At 39.1% G+C, this 22,986-nt stretch overlaps 1 protein-coding gene across 3 annotated transcripts in view; it reads right to left on the bottom strand.

The window, feature by feature from the left end:
* The window catches only part of LOC116847778 (inositol-pentakisphosphate 2-kinase), a 166,170-nt gene that overhangs the window by 5,924 nt on the left and 137,260 nt on the right, over nt 1–22,986 (bottom strand). For all 3 annotated transcript variants that reach the window (XM_032823132.1, XM_032823131.1, XM_032823134.1), the window contains 2 exons: nt 20,185–20,389; nt 422–627 (listed from right to left, as the gene is read on the bottom strand). In XM_032823132.1, the coding sequence (XP_032679023.1) occupies nt 422–627; nt 20,185–20,389 (411 nt within the window). The remainder of the gene's footprint in view (nt 1–421; nt 628–20,184; nt 20,390–22,986) is intronic.

Here is a 22,986-nt window from a genome sequence, read left to right as displayed (position 1 = left end):
CTCTCTCTCTCTCTCTCTCTCTCTCTCTCTCTCTCTCTCTTTCTCATACTTTATCTTAAATTATCTTATTATTTATACTGAGAGAAAAAATATCTAAAAAATAAACAATATTTATTCGGTGGGTACTAATAGCATATTTATTTGAATCGAAATTTTTTCGTTTAAATAGAATAAATAATTGCTTCCATGAAAATCTCAACAGTTCTAGGAAACTATATATATTTTTTCATTTGAAAAAAAATTGTATATATATATATATATAAAAGTAATAATATATATATGAAATATGTATATATATATATATATATATATATATATATATATATATATATATATTTCAGTATATCTTAATATTTTTATTCTGATACTGATGACGCGACGATTTGAAATCTCAAGGTATTGAAGGATAGTTTATTGATACCTTGGTGTATTGGATAAGACAATACGGGCATCTGAGAATCCGCTGCTCCGCCTGTTGCAAGTATCCCTGCTTCGGCTTTATCTCTACGCAGAACGATGAGCGTCCGCGGAAAACTGTCTCGTCAAATTGAAGGCGCAAATCCAAAAACGTATAATCCGGAAACTTCATGGCGTACGTGCCCGTGATTTCCTTGTGCCGGCGTTTCTCTGTAACAAACGAGTGATGTAAGTACGAGGACGATAAGCTTGAGGAAACTCCGTGCTACTTTCTTCGTGTTTTTAAAATGTTTGTTTTGAGATACCGCCTTATTTTACATCCGCATTTTGGGTCGTGTGTTATCATCTTAATTATACTAATTGTAAAACTCCATGATACACTCCAATCTTCGAGAAAATTTTCTCAGCCAGGGAATTGAGAACGGCGCGTTTCTCAGCATTCTTTTTACAGAAGAGAAATGATAAGTTACACAGCTTTTGAATTTCGCATATGTATTTACAATTTATTATAATATATTAATATTTACAATTTATAAATGGTTATATATTTATAAATGTTGAGAACAAATCGTTTCCCTTGAACGCGACAAAGCCGAAAATCGCGCGAACGTTTTTTTTACGCGCAGGCGATTAAACGCTTTCGAAGCTCTTAATATAACGTCGTTTATATCCGGCCGGTTAACGTTTCTCTTGCGGGGGTACACGCGAGTGACTAATGGAGCACATCGAATTTGGGGTACCCTCTTGGACATATACCGTCGACGGATAAGCGAGATAACGAGGCAACTTCTGTTTGACATGTTTAATTGTGGCGATATCTTACAGCCGCGTGTGTTCGACGCGGCTAAATGCGCGGAGGGAAAGTTCAACCATGTGCTCGTTAATTTATGCTGCTACGATAAATAATCGTTTCGCAGTCATCGCCGGGAGATTATCGGTTGTACTGTTTAGGTCGTTTAGCTACGGCTGTTTCTTATCGCGAATCCCAGGATTTATCGTGCGTTTTTTCCACGATGCAAGTGTAAACGACGGTTTTCTCGTAATTTCTCTGAACATCGCTGTAGAAGCGTCTTTACGCAATATAATTCTATACTCTCTAAATTTCTTCGGGTGAAATCTCACTTGAAGAATAGAATGACGACCGAGTCACTCGAATTCGGATGACCTTTCGCTTATATGGAGTGAATCAAGCTCGAGTTAAACGCTCATTCGCGCGACTCCGAATGGCCATATTTTTATTATTGCTCTGAGTGAATTCTCATTCGAGTTTTGAGTCGGATTTCACTGTCAGAAATTTAGAGAGTAATCTATGGAGAATACCAGAGTATAAAATATAGAAGTTATTCTCTAAAAAGTCTTTTTAAATTTCTTAGAGTGAAATTAGTTTTAAAAAGTAGAGTGGCAGTCGAATTCGGGAAACTTCCCCTCATATAGAGCGAAATCTGATATAGTCTGCCGTCATAAGAGCAAATTTATTCTAATCGATCGAAATATTCGCCTGTATGAATTACAATTCGCAGTTAAGTTTGAGTCTAGTTTGTTCCAGCGATTTCGAGTAACGGCACTTTCATTATCGCTTCGTGTTAATTATTATTCGAGTTTTGAGCGAGATTTCACTCCAAGAGACTTAGAGATTGCTTCGCAAGAGAAAGGTCCATCGATGTTCCCTCGATTTTCGGTCGTAGAAATCGCACGATTCTGCGCGTTCGCCTGTAAATTTCGCTCCTCGATCACCGAAATGTCAGTCGATGCAATTAACGCAACACGTGTCATACCGAAGTGTTTGCGAATTTCGAATGTATCGCTCGCTGAAGATACACCTTCACTCTCGACGTCGCAACACTTAGACTCTCCGCCGCGGTGGACTTTCTTCTATTTTGGGATCACAAGTGAATCGCGAAAACGTCTGGTGCTTACGCGTTCTTGTCGGTACCAAGTCTGCAGGAGACTGTAAGGAGACTTGCCTTGGGATAGTCGTGCTGTACGACTGTATTTATAATATGCGCATCCACGGACGTACACTAAGCTTCAATAAAGTCCATTTACCATTTACCTTAACGAAAACTTACTAGTCCTTCTAATCCTTCACATCGTGTCTGAATATTCGTATTCATTACCATCGTTGATTATTCATATAATCCGACATTTTGACAGCTTGACACATCATATGATATTATATTCCATTAGATCGTATCATATTTTATACAGACACGATGGAAATGATTAGACCAGTGATCTCAAGTGAATGTTAAGACTTTATTGAAATCTTAACATTCAGCGTACACATCTTAGAGAGTATTGATTAGATAGACTCTTTAAAATATAAAATCAAGAAAAGGGGAGAAGAGCTAATGCACGAATATAGTGGTGTAATCAAACTAAGTAAACTATTAAAGTTAGTGCAGTTATGAAATGAATACTTCCTCCATCCATCTAAAGGACATGCACTAACTTTAATAGTTTAGTTAGTTTGATTATACTATATCCGTATTGGCTTTTATAGGTCCTTCTCCCCTTCTCTTGGTTATACATCTTATAAGTAAACTTACCCAAAAAGTATACTCCGATTTCTTTCTAATTTGGTACAAATGTAGAAATACAAAAAATATTTAGGTCATATTTTTTCATTTTGGCCTACTTCCACGGGAAGTTTAGAGCTTTTTAATGTTTTCACTCTTATCAACAAATGTAACAAAAATGCATAAAAGTAAAATTGAATACAAGGTATAGTTAAATAATTTAAAAAAAATCGACATAGATACGATCGACTGAGATACGAATCATTCTAAATTTCTTTAGCCAAGATTCCAACCGAAATATTTTAAATCTGTGCTAAATTAGTCAAAAATGATTCGAATCTCGGTCAAACCAAGAAATTATTTGTATAAATAATTGTTTTCCAACTTTTTACATGTTTTGATTAAACATTTTATTATTTACATGAATAATTTTACTTATTTGACTTCATATTCATAATCAGCAAACCAAAAATCAGCCTATATTCTTGTATTCAATTTTATTTCTTATGTTGCAATTGTTGATGATAGGAATAAGAACATTAGAAAGCTATAAACTGCTGTGAAACTGCCTGTGAAACTCAAAATGGGCCAAAATGAAAAAATATGACATAAATACTTTTTGTATTTCTACATTTATGCCAAATTAGAAAGAAATCAGAGTGTAACTTTTGGGTACACTGTAAAAACTGATGTGTTAAATTTAACACATTTCATGTATCCCAAATCATCCACTCTCATTTATGTGTAAATTTAACACAAAAAATGTGTTAAAAAGTAATACGCATAATATGGAAAAATTTAACACAAGAATTTAACACTTAAATATTGTTAGGAATCACAGGTTGTGTTAAATTGACATATTTAATATATCAGGCATAAATTATGTCAATTTAACATTTTTATTTCATCAAAACCGTAGATTAATACTTCTCTTAAATGTTAAAGTGACGTTTTATTTTTATTTTAATTTAACATTATATATTTGTCAATTTAACACAAATGTGATTTCTGACAGTATTCAAGTGTTAAATTCTTGTGTTAATTTTTCACGCGTGATACTTTTATATTCATTATTATTTCATATTATGCGTGTTACTTTTTACCACATTTGTTTTGTGTTAAATTTACACATAAATGAGAGTGAGTGATTTGGGACACATGAAATGTTAAATTTACCACATCAGTTTTTACAGTGTAGGTTTACTTGTTAGAGGAGTTTTCTGGAATGCAACGCGAATGCTTTATCATCGATTTTTAGTGGGATTTTTAGTGTCGTTGTTTCTCTCACTCGTTCGGACCTATTTTCCACTTATCGGGAGTTAACAAAGCGTTACCACGCTGTCAAAAGTGTAGCCGACGGCACGAATTTCTCCTCGCGTGGGGAGTGTCGGAGGTGCCTTGTGTCAAAGGATAACGACACGCGGCAATTTCGCTAAATGCCGTGCGCGCTTGAATTTCGTGCATCGTGTACGAAGTTACGGATACGATTGATCACGCGACAGGCTTTCCTTTTTCTCCTCGGCCAGGGGAAAGTCGCGTACTCGGCTAAATACAGACGAACGTAACTTCTTCGGGGCTACCTCTCGTTTCGAAATGTCGAGTAACGACGTTGCTCTCTTCAAAAAGTGCTCAAGTGTCTTACTCTGAGCTTTATTCGCCTCGTACGATTGTCACGTATACTAGCCGACAGAATAGCCGGCAGAATACCTTAACACACAACGCAACTAGGTCATTAGAATTTTCTAAGCGTGCGCATTATTGATTTATTATCTATTCAAAGAAGAAACGACGCGTCAAGTCAGTAATCTATCATTGTGTCAACGTTGCGTTGGTTAATAAATTTCCGTACGATTATCAAATATCATAATTGTAATGCGCGTTAAGGCTATTTAGTCGGTTAGTGGATAGCCAAAAAATATAATCTCATCCTTTATCACGCATGTCTTCAAGAAGATTTTTCTGAAACTAAAAGATAAATATCTTAACACGCTAAAAAAAGAAACTCTGTTACAAGATGCTATTTCCTCCAATTTCATCGAAAACTTTAACTTAAAAAAATTCTTCTACTGAAGTGGGAATTAATCGGAAATCTACCAGATACTATTTTGCTTTCCTTTTGAATCTAGAAAAATATATTTACTTGCAGCAGAATGTCCTATTTTTAAACTTAAGTTTCAAATTGCATTCAGGATTTTTATAAAAAGACTATTAAAGATTATAGAAGACTACTGAGGCCAAAATACACGGGTATGCAAAAATCCAAATTAGTAACCATTTAGCTTTGAAAATAAAGTCGCGCGCGCGTAAAAGTTTGCAATTTATAGCAATACTTCAGGCACGAAAACATAAAAGATGACGCTCTAATATAAATGTTTTTTTACCAGAAGAGATTTCTTCAAAAACACGACAAATGTGAGGCGAAATTACATCGTGCTAAGAATATTTTCCTTTTGGTTTTATAAGAATTCTCCTGGTACCATCGTTGCCTAAGGATGAGATTATGTATTTGAAACTTCTTTTTGGATGTGTATTTCGTAACACATCTGCCAATAGAAGTCGTTTTTTTTTTTTAGAAATTCTCGGAAGACAAATTTTCCTATCCGGTTGTCGAGTACGTTCCAAAGTTCATCGAGTTAAACGTTTGGCAATCTTCCTTCCACTGACTGTACAATGCTACTTCGGCTTGAGAATCAGACGGTCATAATTGACGCACGATCACGGCGCAGACCCAGATCTTCGAGTTTTATTGGTTAATTTTAACTCGTCATTCGAAGTAAGGCTCGACTGACTTCGGGAGGCAAGTGCATAAGGAGATTCTCCCGCGAATGGCGGCGACGATGATGCGAAGTCGTTTCACGTCGCGGCACCGTGTAAGTTTACGCAGTCTGTTTACACATTCCTCGTTTCTTGAAAATAAACGTCCGACACGGCCGTTCAGTCGCAAAAATATCTTGTTCGCCGTGACGTAGGCCGATCTCTGAAAATAGGCGATATCGAGGACTACCCTTGAAGGTGGCGAGAGATGGTGGGCGATTAAAGGCCAAAAAAAAAAACGAAAAGAAGAGCAAGAAAATCCACGAGGCCACGGCGGATGTATTTGCATCAAGATAGTTGTTTCGCGACCATATCATCGAAAAGTTTAGAAGACAGGAAAAAGGGGATCGGATAATTCAGATGAAATTATTGATGACGCATATATTTTCCAATGCATCGCGCTAATGTCTGATTAATAAAGGATAAGAGAAAAAGAATTATATTTTGAAGGAATTATAAGAACTTAATTTTTCTTTCGTTTACCAGCGCAAACTTTTGGCTGAGATCGTCTCTGTTATGCACTCACACATACAAGAGTTACTTATTCCGACGCACGTCTGTCAAAGTCCATTCCTTCTTTCAATATATTTGCATTAGAGCGTCATCTTTTTCTTATGTCTCCGTGCCTGAGACATCACTATAAATTACGAACTTTGGTGACTGTATTTTTAAAACTAAATGGCCCACAGTGCTGACCTTTGCACAATGGCCGTATATTTGCCTATAATATCACAGTAGGTTTTTTTATAAAAATCCTGAATGCAGTTTGAAAGTTAAACTCAAAAATAGGACACCAACGTCAGTATGGTTCAAGGAAACACGTGTTAAAAACGGCATCATCATCAGTTGCAAATACTTCAACTTTGGGAGAGTCAATCTTTTTCTAACTACACAAACAGTTGGAGGACATTTCAGTTAATATAGCGAGTTACAGGTAATTGGCTGACTTGCAGCTAACTCTCTCTCCCGCAGAAAATTCCTGTCACGAGACAACCATCTTAACGCAAACTACCAAAGACACGCAGCTCGCATCACGACGTAATATCGAATCTCGAGAACACGTGGCAATTATTATCAAAGATCGACGTTAAAACCAAAGGACAGGTGCCTCCGATAATGCCGTTAATTAGAGATTAACGAAAGAGGCGGCGGTGGCATGCTGGGCCGTTTCGCGCGTTTCCATCAGATCGACCTGAGGTGTCGTCATCGGGGGAGAGATCGGTGCGCTGATTCGATGGCTCACATGATCAAATTGACGGCGAGATGCCCGCCGCTATCGGCGGCTGGCCGCTCAGCTGGATTTTTGTCGTTTCCACATTCGATAATAACAACGCGTGGGGAACGCGCGCAGTGCCGACGCACACGCTGTGTGACAGAAAATCGATGCTGCCGTATCGCGAGAGTGCGCAATATCGTCGGAGATAACGGAGAGCTGCTTTCCTCTCGCTGCGTGACGCGGCTTTTAAATATAAAATATCGACAGTCGCGCGGAATTTCGATGCGCCCGCACAAAGGCGCCCGAGCGATATCCGCGAATAATAACCCGAAAAAGTTTTACCTCGATTGAGGAGGGGGAGACAACGGATTTATCGTTTCACGTTGATCGGGCTGCCACGTGTTCGGTGAGGGAAAATAGCGATGATACGACTGCGATTGATTCCCGGCCGATCGGCCCGCCATCCGAGTGACATCATGTTCACGGTCTCGCGATTAGTTCCGAATTACGCCCGCAAAACAGAAAAGTGTGTGTACATAAGGATGAAAATTCTAATATGTTATTAGTACTCATCGAATGAATATCTTTTATTTGTTAGATATCTTTTCTCTCACTGTAAATACAGAGAGAACGATTTGGTTGAATCAAATAAACGCTTCTTTGGAATAGTCCAAACGAATTTTTCGATTGATCAAACAAAATTTTGTTTGAAGCAACAAAAATATTTATTTGCGGCTTAGTTCCAGAGAAATATTTTTGTTGTTTCAATCAAATAATTTGTTTGGACTATTCTAAAGAAGCATTCATTTGATTCAATAAATCGTTCTCTGTGTGAATGAAGAAAAATATTATAGTTCCTTTTTTTATATAAATTCTTTTCAATTTTACTATGCTTCTATTGCGGGGAAATAAACTGCTGGTAAAGTATATCTTGCTGAGGAGCATAATAAACGCTAGAAACTGTAAACGTTTTGCTAGCACATTTCAGTTTCTAAAATATAAAAGGTACATATGAAAAATAAATAGATAGCCAATTATTGCAAAATGATCTATTCCTCTCTCAAAATTCTATGATAATTTTGATATGATGATATGATAATGTTATAATACTACAAAAATCTCTCCGTGTAGAAAATTATAGGAATAAATCTTTACCTAAAAAATGATAAGATTTAGTTCTTCCATCATAAGATATAAATTCTTATTTAGAAAATAAGAACTAACAAGTAAACAACGCTTATTGAATCAATTGTTCTAACTCGCGGGGAAAAGGGAGAAAGAGAATCGAGCGAATTTCAGTAAACCGCTAAGCTCTCGCTAAACGTTACCCGACTTTCAAAGACACCTTTCCCTTAATTAGAAATTGCGCGTTATGCGCCGGCAGGTGCGGTAATTAGCAGCGTTTCCTCCACAATTTCTCGAAATAGTCGGAACACGCACCGATCGAATAGAATCCCGCCGCTCGAAAGAAGCGGCCGTGTCACGCGTGCGATGTGTTTTCCGGATCCGGTTGGGGAAATCCGCTAGCGATTCGTGAGTTCACCCTCGCCTACGGTCGACGTTTCGTAACCGTTGGCTGGCGCGACTCGACGAGGCGACACCACGCAACGCGGAGAAGGCTCGACGCCTTCTATTTCCAATCGTCGGAGAAAGTGCCAAACGCGTCGGAATATCGACGAGCCCGTGGAAAGAAAAGCGGAAGAGCATGGCCGATCGACCACTTGTTGCATCTCTTGCGCGAAAGCAGACTGGACAGACTTTTGACCGGTGAACCCGTCAGCGTGCGCGGTAAATGAATAAATAAGTATTTCCACGAGGATAAAAGTATATCTGATCGAGAGAGTGAAACATTTGGCAGATCTCTGAAAGTCGATGCTAGTGGAGTGTTCTCACGAGTGAAGTACAAGTTTTCTATTTCTTCATCGGAGAAGCAACTTTCACATTACTTTAATATACCAAACAAACAAAAAAAATTGCAGTTTTTATTTTTACAATATTCATTCAATATTAATTCTATATATCTGAATGAGTCTCTTAAAATATTAAATATATCTAATATTAATATATATCTCTTTGTACGAAGAAAATATTCTATATCTATTGATCTATAAATGTATCTATTAATCATCCAAAAGAGAGAAAACATAATCTTATTTTTAATGGAGTAACTTTTATACAATTTTATAAAACTACTTTATAAAATTTAACTTTTATATATAACTTAACTATATATATGTAACTTTTATATATTTTTCTTGCGGAAAAATCGAATTTTAACTCTTTCTGATCAAAATTTTTGTTTTCGATCGGTTTAGAAAACATCAAGGGATATGAATCTTTTCATGTTTTTGCGATTGAATGCAGCTGAGAAAAGTTATAATGAAGAAACAAAACACATGCTTTTAAGAATGGTAACGTTTAAAAAACTGGTCCGGGCAAATGTCATTCATATTATTTATGAAGATACCAGTTTAAGATACCAGAATATATGGCCGATTGCAGCTACACAAAATTAATGAGAAATATTGTTCGCGGCGGGAAGTGAGGGAGAGTCACGCGTTTTGCAAATTCGACCGTGAGACTCGCGAAGAAACACAAGAACGAGCCTACACCGTCCGAAGAGAACCGTTACGCGCGAGAACAAAGACGAAAGCAGAGGGGGTGGCATTAAGCCAGAGGGAACTGAATCGGGAGGACTGCGAAATTGCAATCATCTATCCGCGGGGCAAAGGTCGCGGAGTAACAGGCGCGCGCTCCGCCCGCCCGGCGCAACATTGGTCGTCTTCGTCTCGTTGATTAATTAAAAGAGGATTAATTCGTACGAGCGCAAACGTGGCGAACGAAGGCGAACGGGGGAGGAGGAGAGGGAATCACGATCGCGCGCGTCCCGATTAGTATCTCTTCCCAGCAACCCCTGAGTGCAGCCGGGCGTGCATCCTGTGCTTGCGTGCCGCCCATCCACCTTCACCCACCACCACCCGGGGTTTCCTCCCTGCACGGCGGGACCCTATTTTACAAAGTCTGTCAAACAGATTTCCGCTGGAGAACACCCGGCGCTCCTTCCTCCACGGTCGACGCTCAGCTAGGCGTTCTACTGCGCGTAAACAACGTCGGTCTACGCCGCCCACGCGTTACCCGTGTACGCGTGTATGCGTGAACGGATAATGCCGAACGCCTGTGCGTGAACGACAAACCCGTCTCGTTTGTTGCTCACGCGCGCTCGCCTCTTCGCGGGAATGACGGAGGACATGAGCGAGCCGCGGGCAATTTCGGTGTTATTTTTATTCTACCGTTATTACTCGTTTTACTGGTTTCCGCATCGCTGTGCCTCGATCGCGTCACAATGTCACGCGTTGCGCTTGTATTCGTGCTAATCGTTAAAAGAGAGATCAAGCGAGTAAGTGAAATAGATATGAAATTTAAAAAATTTGATATTTTTTTATTTTTAAATGAAATGCCTGATGATCTTGCGTCTTCCGTGATAGCTCGATTGTTATCGAGACTGATGATAGATAAACGCAAGCGATAGAAACAGAAATAAAATTGCGATTAAAAGAAAAAGTCGAGCGAGTTACGGCGAGAGATGAAGCGGGAGCAATCGCGAATCGAAGAGACGTTATAAGAGGAAACCATACTTGGGAAAATTTTGCCGAAGACTGAGTCTTTTCTGCAAAATGTACGTTGTGTTGATTGCACAGAATTACAAGTGCTTTTACACAATGAAAGTACGTGCAGAAATTAATTGGAGCATTGCACGATATCTGAAAAAAATTATAAAAATTTTCCAAATTGACATCTCTAGCTGTCAGTTAGTTCGGGGTGCTTAAAAAAATGTTATGCGGAGAATTTGCTTAAAAAAATGTGAACATTTATATGTTGACACTTATATGGAGAAAAAGTTATTTCCACATACGTGTTACAATGTTTTGGAAACTCTGTATAAACACTTGCTTAGTACAAAAGTTATGCAGCTTATACATGTCGAACGAATGTTTGCTCCGCTAGGAAAACTTCATAAGATATTGTACCTTTATAACTAATTTTAGAAGCTAAAAATTAAACAAAAAGGATAGCGTAATCATGTAAGTAACAATCGCCTCTACGTTATTGACATTCTTGCAATTCATTGTCCATAGAATTTCTCTGGTCAAAGTTAGGACAGAGTATCGTGATTTTTTATTGGTTTACATCCTATCCGCCATTTTTAGGGGTAACGTGGATAGAAATGAGAGAGAAGCTCTAGTAGGAATGAGAGAGAAACTTCAAGACTGAAATGACGAAGCACACCACAGCTTCTCTCTCGCTTACTCACTCACTCACTTACTCACTTCTCCTCAACAAATGGCGGACGATGTCCTAACTCTGACTTGAGGAATTCTAATCGTCCACTTTGACATCTCGATAATTTATTATCACGTTGAATGTCATAACGGTGACACTACCGGCACCATGACACTACCGTATCATTGAATTATGTAGAAAATATAATTAATTGCTTTCGAAAAGTCTCGATCAAACGGCCAATGGAGACGAGAGAAGATGCAAGATGAAGACCTGAAAGATATACACAGAACGCTTCGGATTTCCTTTTTATTTTTCCTGGATTACATTTAACTGTATCTTTGATAATTCGATAATCAATTTAGTCTTCCCGCGATCAACCGGTAACGACGTGGACTTCTGATCTGTCAGCCGAGAACTCCGCATTAACGATATGATTGTAAACGACAAAATCAACCATCAGATTCACAAAGTGCAGACTGTTGCAATAAGTTAGGGTAAAAGGAAGTATAAACTTGTCTCTCTCTGATTTATTGCACTAGTGCAAAGTTCATCGAAAACTAACAAACCTAATGATGTAAATGGACGACCAATTTTGTCCTGCGAACTACAGCGTCATTACTGACAAGGAAACCCACACAAGTGTCCGATTTTCCTCCGATTTTCATGAACTTGTAATATGTTGCACTTTAGATCAAAATAACAGATACTTTTTATTATATTAAGAATTATAGATATTTTTTATTATATATGCCCTTTCGCAAGTTTAGGGGATGAAATATCCCTTTGAAGAAAATCTTTTCTTCATTTTTCATTCGAAGGCAGTATAATGAAAACTATAAGAGATAGAAAAAAGTATTTTGAATAAAAGTTGGATGGTTTGTGTGTGTGTGTGTGTGTGTGAAGAGTATTTTACATAAATTATTTGAAAAAAATATTTTTTTGTTAAAATTTCCCTTACCTCCACTTCTTCTTATTATAATCCCCTACTTCCACTTCTTCTTATTATAATTATTAAAATAATTTCTGTAAAGTACTCTTTAAACGTAAAGTACTCATTCAACTTTTATTCAAAATATTTTTTTCTATCTTTTATAGTTTTCATTATATTCTCTTCAAATGGAAAAAACCGATTCTCTTCAAAAGGATATTTGCGAAAGAGTATAAATAATAAAAAACGTATCTGTTATTTTGATCTAAAGTGCAACATATTACAAGTTCATGAAAATCGGAGGCAAACACTTGTGTGGATTTCCTTGTGAGTGTAGCGCGTGCATATCGCGTGCTACAATTGCGGAAGTGTGGAAATGCTCCGGATACTGTGCTTATTGTGATATTTAATGCATACACGGAAAAAAAAGATTTGCTAATATATGGACAACTGCAAATTTTCTTACTTTCATAGCAAAGTTATTTAGTTGTGATAGCTAAAAGATTTGCTAATATATGGACAACTGCAAATTTTCTTACTTTCATAGCAAAGTTATTTAGTTGTGATAGCTAAAAGATTTGCTAATATATATCAGCAAACAATAACTTTACTACATTAATAAATAATTTTATTATGAAAGCAAGAAAATTTGCTTATGCAGTTAATAATTTTAGTAGCCCATATATTAGCAAATCTTTTTTTGTGTATCAATAGTTATTCGATAATATTTGGCACTAAGTCACACAGCTGATTTTCTGTCAAAAAATGAGGCGATTCATATTTACTTTGCGGTTATATAATAAGTTATTGCGGCGAAAGAGGGGTATTATTTCACAAGTGTGTAGAATAGATTGCAAGTATCATTTTAATGATATGTATCTTTTTATTTGGCTGTAGTTTGCAGTAATTTTGGGCATGGTTTTGCTCGCTTCTGACGCACCAATCCAATATAGCCGCGGTGACTGATCAGGAACCTTAACGTATGGAAACGTAACGCCGTAAAGTCGCGGCTCGTGATCGGCGGCTGGATAAAACGCGGACGACGACGGTCGGACCCGAGGAAGAAGGGAGGAGGAAGGGAGAAGGGGAGAGGGGCGATTTCGCACCGAAAGAGAAGAGGGAAGTATTTCCACGGAGAAAACGAAATTACCGGCGCGCTGCATACAATGGGCGGATCTGCTTCGGCCGCCGATAGCGGATGATAAACGTCGCTTGCATTATTCAAAAATAAATCCCCCCGCGAGATCGCGCGGCCGCGATCTCTCGCACCTTCATTGTGTGCGCGCGAGAGCGCGTAATAAATGCTCGCCGAACGAGACGCGTCTCTTTCCAGGGCTAGGGGTATCCTCGTCGAGCAAGGAGGTAGAGGTTTTCCCCCGAACGTACGCGCATCTTCTTGCCTCGGCGCATCGCGCGCTTCCACCGCGAATTAATCGCGCTACGAGGTCCCGCCATTTATTTACGCCGCCTTGAAGCTCACGGTTCCTCCGCGCGTTTCGCTCTTCCTCCTTCATAACGCACAGCGAGAGTTTCTCCCCCGTGAAATGATCGCGCGGCAGCGACGCGCGATCTCGACGGCTTCGACCTTTCGCGCGGAACGCAAAGAAATGAAAAGGAAGAAAAAAAAAGACGAGAGCGACGCATGGAGGGGGACAGGGACGTATGCAAATATTACCAGTCCTCGCGCGCGGCGTCGAACATAAACAGAAAATAAATCATCCCGCTTTATCACCTCGCGACGGGACCTCCGACACGCTAAATTAAATATCAGCGGAAAATCAAGCGCGATCTTTTATCCAGTCGGTTAAAAATATCGCCCGAAAGCTCGTTAATCGACGGGACTCCGGTGTACGTACGTGCACGAAGAAACGTATCGTCGCGTCGCCGGATAAATGCGATAACTCGCATAATAATTCGGCCTTGTTAACCTTTCGACTGCCGAGTTTTTTTCTCCTTAAGTCAGTTGGAATATTTTTGCCAATTATCGCACACCGAATGTGATTACATGTTGAATTTTTCCAAAGGGTGCTCTGTCCCCCCCATACGCGTCAAAGATAATGTCACGTGATTTCGCTGAAACGTCAATAGATTCGACAATGTGGAAATTGTTGCTTTCAATTACGGCTGCGTCCCGCAATACGCATATGAGGGTATTTTCTATAGTGTATGCATGAACTATAGATAAATTACGCGCATATGTATTACGGAACGCAACCAATTTTGGTTATTTAGCTACCTCGGTATTATCGGAACACCTGAGTCCTTCAGGTATTATCTATTCAGGTAGAACCACTCGGTTTCGGAATATTCAGTTATTAGTTCGTGTTATTTTTTTCTGTTTACTTTTCGAATCATTGCACGCATGAAAATATTAAAGCACGCGAGCCACAAAATTAACACTCTGCTAGATATTTAATTTTTATATCGAAATATGTCAAATTAAATGAAATATCTCTGACAAACTCATATATAATACACATAAACAAAACCGATATATCCATTGGGTCAACTAGATTCAGTCCCCCTATCTCTATGAGTATGGAAATCCGAATAACACTCGGGGGGATGTACAGACATATCCTCGATACTGATAAACAACCAAGTCGAGATTCGCACAGCTCGCGTCTCTCCATGATTTAATTTTGAAATCGCACCTTGTCTCCCGATCCTCCGTCGCCTCTAGATCGATCACGACGAATCGATCCATGAACGAATCTCGCGACGTGTCATCGAGCACGATATTTAAACAAGCCGTTGTGTGCACATCGGCTTCTCCAAAGATGGAATCAGCGAACAGTCGAGGTCGTGATCCTCTCGTAGGAGTGATTGATCGTGCATATGCTTATCCCGCAATTCTCGGGAACAACGTGCGAACATGATGGTCGACACGTCGAGTGAAATTCGCGCTCCCCTAAACGACTGAACTCTCTCTTTCTCTCTCTTCTTTCTCTCTCTCTTTCTCTCTTGAAATTGTTTTTTTATGACATTTATTAATGCAGTATATGTACTTTTTCTCTCTTGCGATTTGAATGTGTCTCTGATTTTTTCTTTTTTCCATTTTCTTTTTTCCATTAAATATACTACTCTCTATGAAATAATTATCTATTATTATAGTAATATTTTCTTCATCTTCATGAAATAATTGTGTTTATACGAAATATTTACTATTTATTATTATTATTATAAAATCTTATTTATTATTATACAATCTTAATAATTTTGATTATTACATTAATGAGTGCATAGTAATGCGTGTGGACTCAGGTATCTACATATACACACATTACAAAATACTATAATCTCTAGATGTAAACCATAGGATGTTTAATAAACTCTATTCTCTGTCTCTCTATCTTTTCATTTTTATTTATCTTTTAAAATATGTTCTGTTTTTATTCTTATATATATGTATATACTAATTTATTCTTATATATATGTATATACTAATTTTCTTTTTGCGTGAATTTTGTTCTTTTCTTCTTATTTTACGTTTTCTTTATTGTTGCCTTCTTTCACTTTTCTTTTTGTACGGCAACTCTCTATAATGTATGCTGCTCCAAATGCTTGAGGAGACATGTCCAGAGTGCCAATAAACATCTCCGTATCTGTATGTATTCCTCTCTCTCTTTCTCTCTTCGTACCTCTCTCCCTCTATCTCTCCATGAATTAAGAGCTCCCCATGCAAAATCCCGTGCTAAGTCAAAAGACGCGGAGTAAATAGCCGCGGTCGCTCGTAGCAGACTTAAAAGCGGGATAACGACGACAACCATGAGCGCGGCCCTAACATCTTCTCGAGGACGCTCGTCGTCTGGCGACGTCATCCTCACGAGAGTGCACAGCTGCCGGCGGAAAGTGTGGATCGCAGGCCGCAGGAGCAGCCCGTCGTAAATTTAGTCCGACCAGGGCGGACGTGGATTCCTCTTTATTCCCGCGGAACGAAGAGCACCGGTCGCGCCCGCCCGACGACGACGTTTCGCTAAATTGCAACTCCCCGTTTACCGTCGCTCCCCTTGGTAGTGCTGTCAGCTATGAACCGAATAGCTCCTGTCTCCAAGTAGCCGGATATCCGACACGACCGGCAATATCGTGCGGCAAATTTTATCACAATGCAATTGAGTAATACTAAATAAGAGAGCAATAACTTCAGTAATTTCGCGTGCGCGCGTTTGCCTGTGATGTGTTATGGACTACGCTTTTGTCCATAATAGGCAGACAAACGCGTATGTGAATTTACTGAAACTGTTTCTCTTTCGTTCAGTATTTTCGAATATATCGTGTAAATACAAAAAGCACTTACTTCCCGCAACAATGTAGTATTAAGATAGAATTAAACGCCCTCTTTACTTATTACACCTGAAAGGAGTTATTTTTTAATAAATGTGTCTCCATAACGATAAATTGTATTAAAATGAAAGAAAAGATATTTTAAAGCTTGAAGTTCATGTTTTCACTTGGTGATTAGTGAAATTTAGAAAAAAAATGTCTGCAGAACTCTGCAAGGGGAGTCGTGAAATCCCTCAATGCAGTCGTTTTTGCCCATTTTTCTGAAAGTTATGACGTGATAGCTAAATTTCGACTACGAATTCATGTGCAGTAAAAATATGTTGGAAATTACTTATACTCGTAAAATAGAGTTGGACAGTGTAATCATTCGCAATTTTTCCAAATACTTTTGAAAGAATCGGTTATTTTTTGCACTTCAACTGATCAACTTATCAAATCAAACGATAATCATAAGAAATCAAATGATTTCAAGTATCAAATTTTCAAATCATTCCAATTTACAATCGTTCCATTGCGTCCACAATATTGATCTTAAGCCAATCAAAAAAATAAAATCTTCCACGGATTTGTGGATAAAAGCTAATCGAAAACCGTCGTATCGAATCTCTTGTAAAAAAAAGAAAACGCAGATTTCTCAAGGAATACAATCGGTTCTAAAAAAAACCGTGAAGCACTGATCACTGGTCCCTGGCCGTTGCGTGTCTCAGCGGGAGTCGTGCGACGAGCAGCACGCTCACTCATTATTAGCGTTAGCCGCTTTCGAGAAATACCTAACATTGAGCGTTAGGATCTCCGCCTCAAGAGAAACCCGTTAGTTTTCGTTTATCTGACTTTTAATTCGACTAAGTGAATTTTGTAAGCTTAACTGTTAACCTCAAAATTTTAACTTAGTTAAAAAATATATTAATACTTATTAAAATATATTAATATAAAAACTATTAATTTTTATATTAACATATTTTAATAAATATTAATATATATTTTTAACTAAGTTAAGGCTGAGGAAAAATTATTATAAAAATTAAATTATTAATTAAAAATATATTAATAAAAACATATTAATTTACCCCCAATTTTGCGGATAATTTAATTTGCATCTCACCGACACAACACTAACCTGCATCTAAGTTCTCATTGGCCTTTCTAATGTCTAAGATTCGACCAAAGATTCTCGACTCAAAACTTTCGTCGTGCATTCGCCGAAGCGACTCGACATGTCTGAAGGCCATCGCGTGATCCTCGCGCGTTTTGAATATTATTAAATTGTAAAGATTCGCAAGAATCATTCGCCATACACATACACACACACACACACACACACACACAATCGCACACGCGCGCCCGCATTCTCACGGGCATAGACGCGAAAGTAGAATAGCGTTTTTTTTTTTATTTCTTTTAAGTATAGCGTCGAACGCTTTCGAATAGGGAGGAGCCGATTTCCATATCTCGAACGTTTACCTGTCGCCCACACCCACCGCGCCGAGATCGTTTTGCGCGGATTCATTTTGACGAGAGCGCTCCGCTCGAGTAGAAAGTTGTTATCGCCGGGGATATAAAATGTCAATGTAATTATCGTCGCGCCGTTGCGATTATTAACGATGAGAGTGATGTTTAATTTTCCGCGATTTAATGTAATAGGATACGTCGTCGTCGTCATCGTCGCCGTCGTACTCTCACCGCGGCCAACGTTCGACATTATTAAACGCGTCGCTGTTTCGAGCGCGTGGTGATGCGCAAAAGACGCGGCGCGTCAATCAAAGAGCTCATTATCCCGATCGAGAATAACAGAATGCACGAGGCATCCTCGCGATAATCCTTCGAATAAAACGCCGTAATATACGCCGGCGCTCGAAACGGACAAAAGTGCTTCCGCTTTGCCGCAATCTGATACAGAGTCGGTTCGTCCAGCGCAACCGATGGCGATTTCGCGTGGATTTTACATCGGTGAAAACGGCCGCGCTGCACCGTCGCGTTCCCAATCGCCGCTAATACGCGAAAAAACGACCGGTTTCAAATTTAGTGCGAAAGTTAATTCGAGTCGTTGTCGGTTTTTTGTGACGACAACGACGACGACGACGACGACGACGTCGATCGGAACAGCTCCTCCTCCTCCTCCTACATTCGTGATCTTCGTCATTCTTTGCCAACGATCGTATCGGACGAGACGTGGAAAGAAGAGCGAAACGAGAACGAAACGAGAACGAATCAAGTGCAACCGGATCATCCCATTCGCAATGTTACTGCGAAATCGATGAAATTTCAGCTCGGGGCTGAAATTCGCGTGCGCAAGATACGGCGCGCGCGCGCGCGAGGGGGAGAGAGGAGGGGGAGGAGGAAGGTTTCGGGCACGCACACAAAGCTATGTTATTTGCGCGTCGCGAAGGCGGCAGGTGTACGTACGCCGGAATAAGTCAGCGGCTAACTGAGAGACCGGTAATAAAAACGAGAGGAAAACGGCATCTCGATATTGAAGACTAGTTGTGCGCACGGAAGAACACCTGTTCGCGTTTCGCGAGCGACGCGCGCGATCGTACATAAATATTAAAAACCTACATTCTGCCGGAGAAAGTGAGATGCGCGCGACCATCGTCCGTAACCGAAGTCAGATGCGAATTTTTTCGTCTTGGGCCAACGACAACGAGAGTAACTCAACAAATTGTTCGAGTGTATGCTTATAAAATTTCATTTCATTTCAAAATTGGGGAGATGGTGAAAATATCGTTTCTCGAAATCATAAATGTGAATGTTTCAGAAATTAGGTAATCTTGAGAGACTTAGAATATAGGTGAGATTCAGGAGTTTTTTAGGACAACGCGAAGCAAAGTATAAATATTTATGCAGTGCACAATTTGAGCTATCATTTCGGTATATGTTTGAATTAATCATCATCCTGTCAATTATACTTATATTTAATATGAGCACTTCTGAAATTCACCTTCAATTGTCCCTTTCAAGATGGCCTACTTCCTTAATTCGAACTCTTGAAATGAATCCTTGATCAAAGTGAATGTAATCTACCTCTAATCTTAAGTCATTTCAGACATTTCAATCAATTACAGTGAATTTGTTCCAGTAACCGTGGAGCGCACTAATTGAATTTTCTATATTACTGTATAATTGAAAACTCAATCGATTTTGCGTGATTCCACTGTCACTTCATTTTTCGAATAAAAAATTTGTACAATTCACTTAGAACTTAAAATTTTAACGAAAGAGAAAAATTTCGAAAATATTTTCCAAATCGAAGAGAAATGGGTACTTTAAAAAAATTAGATGTTCTTATAAGAATGTATGCTTAATTCAGAGTAGATAATTATTCCATATGAGCGGATATTTCAGTCGATTCGAGGGAATTCATTTCAGTGACGGTGGAACAAGCGTCAGATTCACGCTTCAATTTCGAGTGAAAATATTCACTCGACACCTCCGAGAAGAATTCACACACTCTCTCTCTTTCAAAAAGTCATTTGACTTCGAGCGACTCGGCTGTCACTTTACTCTTCAGGTGGAATTTCACTCGAAGAAATTTAGAGAGAGTACGACGTTTATCTCGAGAAGATCTCCGCTCGAATTTTCATCCCGCTGGAAATTTATCTGAACAACAACGCGCGACATTGTCTCTCCGCATAATATTCCTACGGAAAATTACGGTACTATACCAGCGAGGCGATAAGGCGAGGCACAATCTCGATTGTGTTCAGCCCCGTGGGAAAATTTACCTGGTCGACGATGGCGGATGGCGTCGGACAATTTTGCCATATCGGCTGCATCGTAACGGACGATTTCGGGAATATACATGTAAGGCCCGAAGAAACAGGAAACCACGTTCTTGGCGAACCCCACCTCCCGCAGCACGCGTGCTTCGCCGCCATCCGGTGAAACCTCGCCCGGCGACGACTTCCGGAATCGTATTACCTTGCACTCCTGAAAGCCCAAAAATACAATCAATAAAAGCACGGAGCGACTCTGTGTGGAAAGCTTTGTGTGTATTTTTCTTCTCTTCTCTTTTACTTTCTTTTTTTTTAAGACTTCTGATCCTTCGCCAAGGGACTCTTGATTGATGATGTCAGAAGCGAGGAAATGCATGCCTAAAATTCCTGCGAGTGCAAGGAAAAAATAAGAAGATATGTCCAAGAAATGATACTTGCAATCGATCAAGCACGCTTCTGGAACTCCAAACATTGTCCTTTTATTCTAACAATCAATAAATGTCTGTAAAATTAACGTATCTTTTTAATATATATTTCCTCATTACCATGTCACATAAATTTTACGATCATTTATTGATTGTTAGAGCAACAACAAGCATTCGTAATATTTTAAAGGAATGCTTAACCAACTGCAAATGCCATTTCTTGAATATATCTTTTCACTTCGATGTACTTTGCAGGAATTCTGGGCATGCATCTCCTCGCTTTTCTGACATCAAAAATCGCGATGGCCGCGGCAAGGAGCCAGGAATCTTAGGATATGCATGTTAAACTAAAGTGACTAGACAGTAACGGTTTTTTTACTCTCTAATTTTCTCAAATACTATCCGAAATACTGATTTGTTTCAGACTTGACTAAACTGTCCGGTTTATCCCGGTTTAGAGGATTTTTAAAATCCTGACAAAGAAAGACTTTCTCAAGAAAAATTCGTAGTTCTGGCAAATACAGCAGCTTTCTTCTTCACAGTTTCAACTAAAGATAACAACAGTTTTATCTTAGCAATAATTTCTACACTGAGAAAAAAATTTGCTAAATTTCAAAAAACGTTTATTTGGATAATATTGTGAAGATATTTGTTTGAATTAAGTAATTATTTTCTAAAATTAAAGAAACAAATTTATATTCAAAATTTCTTTATTTAATTTTAGAAAATAATTAATTTAAACAAATATCTTCACAGTACTATTCAAACAAACGTTTTTTGAAATTTAGTAAATTTTTTTCTCAGTGTACTTTTATTATATGCAGGCTATACTGTAGGTTGTTGTTACATTATTTCTCATGTCTGTTAATAAAGTGTTGTTTCACGTGTGTGTATATATAATTTTCAGTAATCCCCCTTCTCGCGCGCTTCACACGTATATGAAGTATCGCGGGTTTGGGATTAAGAAATCTGGTCACCTTAGTAAAACTGGACGGCAACATATATCATGTCACGCTCAATGTTTTAATCCCGACATCCTCGCGCGACGCGGGCCGCGGCTGGAAAAGAGAAAAGAGAGAAAATTGCTACGAGAGCGCGTAAAAAAAAGAGAAGAAAACCGTGGATACATCGTGGTTATTCTTTGTCCGCTAACGACGACGACGATTTCTCGGTCTGGCTGACAAACGAGCCTGCATTTTCCATGCGGCCGCATACACCGCTCGCGTTATCAAGAACAGATCAATGCCTCAACCCGGCGACACGACACCGAGCGGCGGACGTGTATGTAGGTCGACTTTATGAAAAATTCTCGGGTTAAAGATAACGGGTTGCGAGCCACGCTCTTGGCTCACCTCGCCCGTTGTTTCCAACTTCGAGCACGTTCGACCACGTCGACCGATCGCTCTCTCATCGGCCCCGTTGAGCGGGCGAATGCGACTGTTATTAATCGGCGCACGGACGTGAGATTACAGTCGAGGCTCACCCGGAAGTTTGACTGGCGGGAATCCTCGAATTTCCACATGAGGACGAGATAAAGCGACACGACGCGGCGTTTTATCGCGCCCGCGTGTAAAGAAGACCGAGGTGAGTAATACATATCGGGGTAATACATATCGTTTATGTTTCTGTCGTGAGAGAAGCAGCTGGAAAGAAAACACGAAATGTTCTTTTTCGAACACAAGTATTTTTCCAAGTTTCATTAAAGTCGGAAGAATATCGCAATTAGAAAAAAGATTTAATTCTTCTAGGAACAGAAAGAAGAGAAGCCGAGCACATTGAGAGAATTATATGATAAAAAACTAACAAACGGATATTTCCATTCAAAATACCGATAAATTTCTGTACCCGATCAGAAAGCATCCGATAAGAAATATCAGTTCATAATTTGTTGAACGATTTAACTGATGAAATGTCATTATGATCGGAAGTATCCGATTAAATTTAATCGGATATCTTTTTTACACTTATAATTTGTTACCAAAAAAATATACTTTATTACAAAAAAATACAGTTTAAAAGATCGATACTCGAATAGAGAAACACAAAGAAATATCTCTGTCAGTTTTATTCAGGCAATCATAATTATTTGTCTGAAAAGTTCCGACGAAATTCTGAACAGTTCGCGAAGCCGACCCGATCTCCCCTAGTCGTGCGAAAAGTTTGGACACTGAAATTCTGAAAATTGTGTAATCCCGCCTCGGTCTCCCCTTTATTCGTCGACATTCGACATTCAGCGGGAACCCAAGTCTCGACATAGCAGGTTCGTCCCACGCAGCTCACTGCGATTTTCACGGCGGGCTTTAATCGCACGCTGCATTAATCAGCGAGGTGCGGGCTTGCAACTCTCCTCCATGCGGGAAACCCTGCCCCCCCCCCCCCCCCCCCC

Source organism: Odontomachus brunneus, unplaced genomic scaffold (genome assembly GCF_010583005.1).
Source record: "Odontomachus brunneus isolate Ranch 3 - 2012 unplaced genomic scaffold, Obru_v1 Obru_scaffold_083, whole genome shotgun sequence".
In the NCBI taxonomy this organism is placed as follows: domain Eukaryota; kingdom Metazoa; phylum Arthropoda; class Insecta; order Hymenoptera; family Formicidae; genus Odontomachus; species Odontomachus brunneus.
The sequence above is the reverse complement of the archived record's forward strand: the minus strand, read 5'-3'. Positions and strand labels throughout refer to the sequence as shown.